We start from the raw sequence: 11,809 nt of genomic DNA, 5'->3' as shown, positions 1-11,809 counted from the left end.
TGTTCAGTCATGTCTTTGTGACCTCATGGACTGTAGCCTTCCAGGCTCCTCTGTCCATGTGGTTCTCCAAGCAAGAATACTGGAGCGGGGTGCCATTTCCTCCTCCAGGGGATACTCCTGACCCAGGATTGAACCTGTGTCTCTTATGTCTCCTACATTGGCAGGTGCATTCTTTATCACTAGTGCTACCTCATTATTATAGAAATGCAAATCAAAACTACAATGAGGTATCACCTCACACCAGTCAGAATGGCCATAATCCAAAAATCTACAAACAATAAATGCTGAAGAGGATACAGAGAAAATGGAACTCTCCTGCACTTTTGGTGGTAATGTAAACTGATACAGCCATTATGGAAAACAGTATGAAGATTCCTTTAAAAGCTAGGAACAACTCTATCATATACCCCAGCAATCCCACTACTGGGTATATACCCGAGAAAACCACAATTCTAAAAGACACATGTATCCCAAGTTTATTGCAGAAATATTTACAATAGCCAGGACATGGAAGCAACCTAGGTGTCTGTTGACAGATGAATGGATAGAGAAGATGTGGTGAAGTGAAGTAAAGTGAAGTCACTCAGTCGTGCTCGACTCTTTGCGACCCCATGGATAGTAGCCTGCACCAAGCTCCTCCATCCATGGGATTTTCAAGGCAAGAGTACTGGAGTGGGTTGCCATTTCCTTCTCCAACATGTGGTACATATATACAATAGAATATTACTTGGCCATAAAAAGTAACAAATTTGAATCAGTTGTAGCAAGTTGAATGAACTTAGAGCCTCTTTTACAGAATGAAATAAGTCAGAAAGAGGAAAATAAGTATCATATATTAATGGATATATATGGAATCCAGAAAAATGGTACTGATGAACCTAGTAGAGAATGGACTTGTGGCCACAGCAGGGAAAGGTGAGTGTGAGGCAAACTGAGAAACTGGCTTTGATATATATACACTGTCATACATAAAACAGATAGTGAGAAGTTGCTGTATAACACAAGGAACCCAGCTTGGTGCTCTGTGATGACCTAGAGGGGTGGGATGGGGGAAGGGAGGGAGACTCAGCAGGGAGGGATAGACATATAATTATGACTGATTTGTGTTGTAAGGCAGAAACCAACACAATATTGTAAAGCAAATTTCCACCAATTAAAAAAAATTAATCTTTTAAGCATAGAAAAATTTCACTGTGAACTTGGAGTAGGCAAAAATTTCTTAAATAGCACTAACCAGAAAGGATATTAATTGATAAATTGAACTGTATAATATTAACTCCTGTTCACTGAATAAGAACACTAAGATAGTGAAAAGGCAGCCTGTATATTAGAGAAGATATTTGCAATATGCATATTTGACAATAAACTTGTATATATAAAATATAAACTCTCTATAAATCAACAAGAAAAGATTGAGAACCCAGTAGAATGGGCAAAACACTTGAACAGGTCATTACAAAAAAGATACCCAAATGGCTAATAAATATGTGAAATGGAGCTCAATTTCCTTTGTCATCAGTGAAAAGTATATCAAAGTCACAATGCCATATCACTGCACCACCCATCAAAATATTAATATTTATAATGTAAAAGAAAGAATGTACCAAAAGTCAGTAAAAGTGTGGAGAAACCAGAACACTTGTTCCTTGCTCACGGCAGTATGAATTGGTGTAGCCACTTCAGGAAACTCTGTCAGAAGCTGAACATATGTATAATCTATGATCCAGCAATGGCATTCTTAGATGCCCTATGCAAATGCATGCAAAAGTTCATTAAAAAACATATACTAGAATATTCATAACAGCACTAATTATTCTAAAAACTGGAAATAACTCAAATGCTCATCAACAGTAGAATGGATTTTAAAGTTCTGATATGTTCACAAAATAAAATAATATAAGCAATGAAAATGAATGATTGACAGCTACAAGCAATGAATGAATTTCACAAATATATTGAATGAAATAAGCTAGATACACACAAATCATACCACAAGATTCCAATTACATAGAGTTAAAAAATAGGAAGAATGAATCTGTGATGTTAATATTTAGGTGTTTACCTTTCGGGCAGAGGGTGTTGTAATGAGTGAAGCAAGGTGCAAGGGTGGGCTTCTGATTGGTTATAATATTCTGTTTGTTAACTGTTGGTTACACAAATACATTCAATTTGTGAAAATTAATTGATCTGTTTACTTGTATTTTATGAACTTTTCTATAGAAATGTTATATTTCAATAAAAAGTAGGGGGAAAAGAGAAGACTAGGAATGACATAGGCCAAAATGCTAGCAATAAATATCTCTGGTTGGTGGAAACATGAATAATTTTTGAAAAAAAATTTATATGTTTTTATATCTTCCAACTTAATAACAATAATCAGACCTTGTTATTTGACTCAATAAAAATACAATTGTTTAAAAAATAAATTAAGTGATCATTACAATTTTAGATATAAAAGAATGCATATTATTAAAAAACTTAGGGTATAATTAACACAATGTTGTATCCATAGAGTAATATCCAGGAATGAGATTTTTTTCCTTTTAATTTTTTTAAAATTTATTTATTTTTTGGCTATGCTGTGCAGCATATGAGATCTTAGTTCCCTGACCAGGGATTGAACCTGGGCCCCCTCACACTGGAAGCACAGTCTTAACCACTAGACCACCAGGGAAGTCTCTCTTTTTAATTTTTAACTGAAGTATAGTTAACATACAATATTATATTACTTTCAAGTGTACAACATAGTGATTCAACATTTATATACATAACAAATAGAGCATCATCGTGATTCTAGTTACCATCTTTCACCAGGCAAATTTATTACAATATTATTGACTAAATTCGCTATACTGTACATTACATACCTGTAACTTATTTATTTTATAGCTGGAAGTTTGTAGTTCTTAACCTCTTTCACCTATTTCACTCATTCTCTTGTCTCCCTTCCCCTCTGGCAAACACCAATTTGTCATGCATGAGATTTTACATATGTGAATTTTCTAAATAATTATATTATTTCATTGAGGACTAACACTTTTTAAATGTAATGTATTTTCTGGGTTAATAATTCTGTAATATATATTTATTTTCTTCATAAACAGAAGTTAACTTCCCTTGGTAAAGATAGGTCTTTAATAATTATAATATGCAATTAAAATTTTGAGGACAATTAGTACATTGAGGATTTCTTGTCCTTGCCCTGAGTACCCAAACAGAATACTATTTATGTTCTAAATTCAATTTTGAATAGTGTTTCCATATCTCTTTCCCTTTGAGTGTCTACCAACTATCACTTCTTGCTGCTGTCTTCTGACTAACTTCTAGCATCTTCTGTTTTCTTAACTTTCTGCCTTTAATGTCCATTAACCTGGGAAAACAAATGACAACTGTTGTCTGAAAAGCAGTTTTTTAAAAAAGCTAAATATGAGTGAAGAGAAAAAAATCCCAAATGATACACCATAGCACACCCACTAGAATGCCCACAGACAAGAATATAGAGCAATAAGAACTCTCATACAGTACCAGTGGAAGTGTAAACTGGTGTAACAATTTCAAAAACTCTCTGGAAATATCTATGTGAACTGAAATCACACACATTTATCACACAGTAATTCCTTTCATAGATTTATTTTCAATGTAAATGAATCTGTGAACCAAAAGACAGGTATAAAAAGGTTCATAGCAGCATTTTTGGTAAGAACCACAAACTGAAAAAAAGATAATGTCCACCAGCAATTGACAGGATAGCTGTGGTATAATCATTCAATGTTAAAGTATATAATAATCCAAATGAACAAATATTGTTATATACAACAAGGATAATAAGATATAGTGGGGTTTTATTGTAAAAAAGAGAGAGAGAGAGAGAGAGCTACAAATGAGTACATGTTGTATAATTCCATTGATATACCAAACTCAGAAACCAGCAAAACCAATCTGTGATGATAGAAGTCAGAATAGGGGTTTCCTCTTGGGACAAGTATGAGGGAAGAGATGGGAGGGGTGCCATAGGAGGTTCTGAAATGCTGGTAATGTTTTGTTTCTTGGTTGGCATAATGGTCATAAGGTGTGTTAAATCTGTCATAATTTATCAAGCTCTGCATTCATGATTTGTATACTTTTCTCTGTATATGTTATATCTCAGTAAAGCACATAATTATAAAGTTAAAATATGTTATTAAAATTATGTGGAAGACAAATAATTGTATGGAAAGATATTCACACATTTTTAAAATGCAATAAAGGTCAGAAAATATCAAAAGAATTTCAGAATGGAGAGTATAATCCCATCTTTTTATATTCACACTTAGGATGGAAAACATGACAAAGGTCACAGTCACAGGCACAGCTCCTTCATTTTTCTTTTAGCAAGAACTAGAACTGTTTGGAGACAGGTAAAGCAGAAATGTCTGAGACCAGGAGTGTAGTTTTGTGTGGCTAAGGAACAGATTTCATGGAAGGATGTGCTAGAGGGAATAAAGATGAAAATGGAGAGACAGTAGGAACCAACTGGTGAAGAATTTGAATGCTGTAGAATGGGATCAACATGTCATTTCACAGGTAAGATATTGTCACTCAATGCTATTTTTATCTATTAGATACAGGGGTAGTAGAAAATTCAACTCACCAAAAAAAAAAAAAAAAATGTGAGCTGGATTTCAGGGGCAAATTACATCTTTTTTTTTTTTAATGACTGCAGAATTTAAAATCCTCTCTGAACTTACCCCTGGGCAGTACCTGTCTAGACAAGGAGCTTGGGGTTCTTCTGGGGAAGGGGAAAGACCAGGATGAGGGATCTTATCAGATATGATCTCAATTACACCTTTGCAACAATTCAAAAGATGCTGCAGCTTTCCACAAGATTCTCCAAATATATGATTAGCATGGAAACAGAACATTTCTACCTGGTAGAACATGCACATTCACTTGTATAAAAATTTATGTCTTTAGTCCAGCTTGCTCCTGAGCCACCTGATTTGCTACTTTAAGAAAGCATCTGGAATGTAGAAAATGTCAAGTTTAAGTGTCTGGCCCCTCAAGTGCCCTCTGAAGGAATTTCAGGGCACAAGATAACTGAATTCAACATTACTATCAAGAATTTTAGGAAGGATTTCAATTGTGGCTGCAGAAAAATGCAAATTTTTCTCCTCAATATTCCACTGCATACTCTGATGGTTGAAAGCTAGGATTTAGCTCAATTACTTTGGTAGCAGTCCCAGAATATAAAACAGCTGACCCGTCTTCCTAGTCAAAGTATTTGAATTATGCCTCCCTAAACACATGACCCGGAGAAGGTGATGGCACCCCACTCCAGTACTCTTGCCTGGAAAATCCCATGGATGGAGGAGCCCGGTAGGCTGCAGTCCATGGGGTCGCTCAGAGTCGGACACGACTGAGCGACTTCACTTTCACTTTTCACTTTACTGCATTGGAGAAGGAAATGGCAACCCACTCCAGTGTTCTTGCCTGGAGAATCCCAGGGACAGGGGAGCCTGGTGGGCTGCTGTCTATGGGGTCACAGAGTCGGACACGACTGAAGAGACTTAGCAGCAGCAGCAGCAGCAAACACATGACCAAACACCTGAATAATCAGGTCCTGTTCTGGTGTTGCTGTTCCCACCTCCTGGAGCCCCAACTGCTAAATGAAGAAACAGAAAATCCATTCATTTCTGTCTTATCACCTTCATCCTCATCTCCCTCCCTTCCTAGTGCACTTTGGCTCTAGCCACCCTGAATGACCAGTGTTATGCAAACTTATTTTGTACTTTTATACCTCTGAGCTTTTTTTTTTACTGATACCTCAGCTTAAGCTAAGCTAAGTCTCTTCAGTCGTGTCCGACTCTGTGCGATCCCATAGACGGCAGCCCACCAGGCTCCCCTGTCCCTGGGATTCTCCAGGCAAGAACACTGGAGTGGGTTGCCATTTCCTTCTCCAATGCATGAAAGTGAAAAGTGGAAGTGAAGTCGCTCAGTCGTGTCCAACTCTTAGTGACCCCATAGACTGCAGCCTACCGGGCTCCTCTATCCATGGGATTTTCCAGGCAAGAGTACTGGAGTGAGGTGCCATTGCCTTCTCCTAGAAAGCCCTTATAAATCCTTCCCATCCTATTCATCACTTGAGCTCAGTTCGTTCTTGAGGCATGTGTCCCCAGTCTGAGACACCTCAGACTAAGCTGTAATTCATTGCTTGTTCCTTCTTCTGTGTTTGTACCGTATGTTAACTGTCATTTCACAGAGCATATATTTTCAACTACTTTAATTATTAGTGCCTTAAATAAACAGGGCTAATCATCTGTGACAGAGAAGGCACGTGCAACCCACTCCAGTATTCTTGCCTGGAAATTCCCATGGATGGAGGAGCCTGGTAGGCTGCAGTCCATGGGGTCGCTAAGAGTCAGACACGACTGACGCGATTTAGCAGCAGCAATCATCTGTGATGGGCAGATGGTATGAAAGAAAGTACTTTTATTGAGACTCTGGCAGACAGGTTCAAATCCTGATCTCTTCCACTTGTTTTTGCCTGACTTTGGACAGGTAAATTCACCTCTCTGACTTAGTTTCCATACATTTGAATCAGTTCTAATGAGGTGGATGAAACTGGAGCCTATTATACAGAGTGAAGTAAGCCAGAAAGAAAAACACCAATATAGTATACTAACGCATATATGTGCAATTTAGAAAGATGGTAACAATAACCCTGTATATGAGACAGCAAAAGAGACATAGATGTATAGAACAGTCTTTTGGACTCTGTGGGAGAGGGAGAGGGTGGGATGATTTGGGAGAATGGCACTGAAACATGTATAATATCATATATGAAACGAGTCGCCAGTCCAGGTTCGATGCACGATACTGGATGCTTGGGGCTGGTGCACTGGGACGACCCGGGGGGGTGGTATGGGGAGGGAGGAGGGAGGAGGGTTCAGGATGGGGAGCACGTGTATACCTGTGGTGGATTCATTTTGATATATGGCAAAACCAATAAAATAGTGTAAAGTTAAAAAAAAAATAAAAGTAGCTACCTCATAGTTAAGATTAAGTGATTCAGTGAGATAAGTGAAAACACCAGAAATAGTGTCTGGCACAAAAGTGCTCCACTATTATTACCATTGTTTGATCCTACTCCAGAATGTAAGCTCTACACAGAAAGGGATAATCATTACGTTTGTACTCTGGTGTACCCCTAGTACCCAGTACTGTGCCTAGCATGTGACACATACTCAAGAAATATATGCTGAATGAGTGGATGAATTAATGAATCTGTGAAATAATTCTCATCTTCAGTATCCTCCCCTCCAAATCCTCTATTGCCTATTAGCTTTACACCTCACAGAAAAACTTTGTGGTGCTTCATTGAACATCCCCCATCCCTTACCCTTTTGCTTTACCTCTGTTTATTACCGCCTTTCATGAATTCTCTCTAACAAGTTTGACTGTAGCAGGAACCACTCCAACAGCAGCTTGGGCCAGGCAGAAGTAGGGGGCGGGTGAGGAGGACTTAGAGTGGGGCGTGGCCACCACGTCGCAGAACCCAACTGCGCCTGCGTAGGCTGCGGCAAACCCTAGCTCTGTGAGGTTTGCGGTCATTGCTGGCTGATGTTTGTGTAGGAAGATAGCTTCTCTCACCAGCTGTCACTTCTGACCCGCCCAGCTCCCGGGCCTCTGGCTTTGGCTTTGTGCTGAGGCGCCAACACACCTACCATCCTCTCTCTGACGGATCGCAGACCTCCCCGTTCCTGTCTCCTGGAACCATGTCTCTGGTAAGCAAGAATGCGTGTCACCGCAGCGCAGAGACCACTGCAGATTACAGCGACTTCCATGGTGAGATGCAGGCTACTGATGCCTCTGGGCTCCCCGCTTCCATGATAGTTCCTGATGCCCCCCAGGGCCCTCAGGCGCCGGTCGACCCTCAGGTTGCCAGCGCTTCCCAGGCTGCGCAGGACCCAAAAGACCTCGATGTGCTGATTGATGAGCAGTCCCGACGTTTGGGGGCGCTCAGGGTGCACGATCCTCTAGAAGACAGGTCGATTGCTTTGGTGAATTTCATGCGCATGAAAAGCCAAATCGAGGGGTCTATTCAGCAGACAGAGATGCTGGAGTTCCTCAGAGAATACTCAGATCAGTTCCCTGAGATCCTCAGACGAGCCTCAGCCCATCTGGATCGGGTCTTTGGGTTGAATCTGAGAGTTCTTGATCCCCAAGCTGACACCTACAACCTAATCAGCAAACGGGGTCTCCAGACCAATGATTGGATAGCAGAATCCCTGGACATGCCAAAGGCAGGTCTCCTGGCCTTGGTCCTAGGTCACATTCTCCTAAATGGTAACCGAGCAAGAGAGACTTCCATTTGGGATCTGTTGCTAAAGGCTGATGTGTTAGGTGAACCCCAGAGGATCAACATCCCCTTTGGGAACACAAGGAACCTCCTAACTACTGACTTTGTGCGTATGCGATTCTTGGAGTACTGGCCAGTGTATGGCACTAATCCCCTTGAATTTGAGTTCTTGTGGGGTTCTAGAGCCCACAAAGAAATCACAAAGATGGAAGCCCTGAAGTTTGTGGCAGAGGCCCATGATGAAGAACCCTGGAGCTGGCCAGAAGAATATAATAAGGCCCTAGAAGCTGACAAGGCCAAAGAAAGAAGCCAGGCTGCTGGCTTAGAGTTCTGGTCAGAAGACACTATGAATGATAAGGCAAATGATTTGGTCCAGTTGGCCATTAATGTCACAGAGGAGTTGTTACCTATACATCAGGATGAGCTATTGGCTCACACTGGCAAAGAATTTGAGGATGTGTTTCCAAATATCCTCAGTCGAGCTACTCTAATACTTGATCTGTTCTATGGGTTCTCTCTGATTGAGGTTGATACCAGTGAGCACATTTACCTCCTTGTCCAGCAACCAGAATCAGAAGAAGAGCAAATGATGCTAGAGAGCCTGGGGAGACCCACTCAAGAATATGTGATGCCAATCCTGGGTTTGATCTTCTTGATGGGCAACCGTGTCAAAGAGGCCAATGTCTGGAATTTGCTTCGGAGATTTGGTGTGGATGTAGGGAGAAAGCATGCCATCACCTGCAAACTTATGAGACAGCGCTACTTGGAATGCAGGCCACTCTCCTATTCTAATCCAGTTGAATATGAGCTTCTATGGGGTCCTCGAGCTCACCTTGAAACCACCAAAATGAAAGCCCTGGAGTACATGGCCAGGCTCTACAGAAAGCAACCACAGGACTGGCCAGAGCAATATAGGGAGGCTGTTGAAGATGAGGAGGCCAGAGCCAGATCTGAGGCAACTGCCATGTTCTTCTTTGGCCCCATGTGAAGTCTGAGGGAAGTGTGTCACTTCAGTTAGGTGGCATCAATTAAAGGGGCCTGGGGAAATGGGTATTGGGGCCCCAAATCAGAAATTGGGCAGGGTTGGGGTGAAAAGTACACATTGTGCTTGCTATTTGTGTTCCATTTCTAATAGTATTTTCTTCCTTTTAATATACCCTGAATTAGATTCATGATCAGTGTTTAAAAATAGAATTGCTCATTTGTCATTTCTGTCTTGTTTCATTATAAAAGTTCATATGGCTGCATAAAATATATTGGTAATATTTACATCTTTCTATGATGTGGAAGAAAATGTATAGCTTTTCTTTAACCATTTGAAATAATCAATGAAATGGTCTCATACAGGAGTTAAGTAACAACAGTGATAATATACACACAAGAAAAACACAAAATCATTGGTCTGTTGATGTTCTCCCATCGTGTCTACTGTTTTTTTTTTTTTAATTACTGGCATTTACCTGTATTTGCTTTGTGGTTCCAGAGTGTAGTGAAAAATAAAAGTTTAATGAATTAGTCTCCATGCTTAAGTACTATTTTATTCCACAAACATTTATTAAATATCTGCCATGCTGTAAGCACAGTGCTTCATGCTGGAAATATAAGGGTGAGGAAGAGCCAGTTGAGCCTCAGGGCTTAAGGGGGAGGGTCTGTGAAAGTAAACCAACAATTATATTATTGTTGTGGCAAGTGGTATAATAGGGGTAAGCTCAGAGATCTATGAGAGTTTGCAGGAGTAACTCCCAACTAAACTGCAAGTTGTGGGAGGGGACAGTGAAGGGGCAGGGGTGTCACACAAATGGAGGAGTGGTCAGAGGTGGTGGCAGGGGAGGATGCGGTGGTATGCAGGGCTAGGGACAAGTTAACCTTTAGTGACTTCTAAAGACCCGAGGTTGGGAAGAGGGAGGGAAGGAGGGCTAGTCCATGAAGTCAGGGGCAGTATGTAAAATTGCTTCGTGGGATTTACATGAAGCTCAGGAAGAAAATGTTGAGTTCAAGTTAAGAGCAGAGTGAGAGAAATAAGCCTGTGGCAGAGATAACAAAGTTTCAGATTCTCAGAGAGTGGGTCTTAGAAATCAACAATGATTCTCCTGAAGGCAGCTAGTCCTGCATCTCCGTCAGACCTAACAGTTCAAGTGGAGGAACTCTGAATGGCAACCTCAGCTGCGCTGTTTATTTCTGCACTCAGCCGTTAAGGTGAGTGTTAGTATTTTGGTTCTCTTCATCCAGATCCGGGGTCTCACAGCTTTTAACCCTGCTTGCAGCTCTCCCCTAGAGAGCTGGCAGCAGCAGCTAACAATTCCTGTAAGGGAGCCCTGGCTTAGTAGTATATTATACCTAAAGTCACCTCTAATGCAAGGTTGCGGGGGAAGAAGGGGGCTGCCTATCAGTGGTGTAGGTTTTATGCTTCGTCTCCTCCTGGCATCCATAAGCTTTCTGCCCTTTCATCCATTTAATCACTAGAGGCTACCCTCAACTGCCACCTTCTATCAGATGAAAGAGAGGACTTTCCTCACATTTTCGTCAGTCTCAAGAAGAGAACAACACAATCGTCTAACGTGGGAGAGGGCACAGGAAGAGGGGAGATACACTCTTTCGGTCCCAAGTCCAGCAGCAGTGCCGAAGGCAAACGAGCTGCCGGCTTGGGGAAGTCACTGCGCAGGCGCACTCCACGGTTGCCTAGGCGATAGCGCCCCAACTCGTCTCAGAGATCTCCCCTATCGTTGCATTCCCAGGAAAACTAAAGGCTAAGGGCGGAATTTCCAGGGACAAGAAAATGTGTAACTGGAGAACTAAAGGGGTTCTTTAAAATAGGATGGAGGTGGAGTTGTGAGGCAGGAGAATATTCAACTAAAAATCTGGGACCTTGAAATAGTGTACGACTTCCAAGCTAAACCGAAAGCCTCTCATTATTCAGCCTCCTCGGACCCTTAGTCTGTACATGCTTGTGAGGTGGGGGAAGGGGGGAAAGCTGATAAGTCCCAAGTTTTTCTTGCTCTGATTTTTTGGGGGAATTGTTAAACTCCTGGATCCTCAAATACATCAGTTCTTCTGGGGGCAACAGTAGAGAGAAACCTGCCAAGGGGAAGGTGTAGAATCTGGACCAACCATAATGTAAAGCTGCCAACTTTTTTAATACTAAATTTATGCCAGACATTGTGCTGGGTTCTTCATCTTCTTTAGCTCCAATCTCACCACCAGTTCTCCAATAAGCATTTTAATAGTCCCATTTGATACCATGGGAAACAGGCTTAGGTAAGGTGCCCAAGGTCACACAGCCAGTCAATGAGAGCTGGGATTAGAGGCTGCCTTTGGCTACAATGCATACTGTTTGGAGTGCATAGCATCACAGTCCTTTGCTATGTCCTTACTCAAATTTATTGACTCTCGAAAGTACAAGGAACAGCTATATGCCAGGCTGGGAGGGGCTTAAGACAACAGCTCTCCAAAGGAAGATGAAAGTGAGGCTGA

General features: G+C 41.2%; 1 protein-coding gene across 1 annotated transcript; it reads left to right on the top strand.

Annotated features, from left to right (window-relative positions):
* Window positions 1–7,542: 7,542 nt before the first annotated feature.
* Window positions 7,543–9,860, top strand: MAGEE2 (MAGE family member E2). Its single transcript, XM_070785443.1, has one exon. It carries the CDS (start codon window positions 7,755–7,757, stop codon window positions 9,324–9,326), a length of 1,572 nt encoding a protein of 523 aa, XP_070641544.1. The 5' UTR covers window positions 7,543–7,754; the 3' UTR covers window positions 9,327–9,860.
* The last annotated feature ends 1,949 nt before the right edge of the window (window positions 9,861–11,809 follow it).

This window comes from Bos indicus, chromosome X, assembly GCF_029378745.1.
Source record: "Bos indicus isolate NIAB-ARS_2022 breed Sahiwal x Tharparkar chromosome X, NIAB-ARS_B.indTharparkar_mat_pri_1.0, whole genome shotgun sequence".
In the NCBI taxonomy this organism is placed as follows: Eukaryota; Metazoa; Chordata; class Mammalia; order Artiodactyla; family Bovidae; genus Bos; species Bos indicus.
This window is presented reverse-complemented; position numbering and strand designations above follow the sequence as displayed.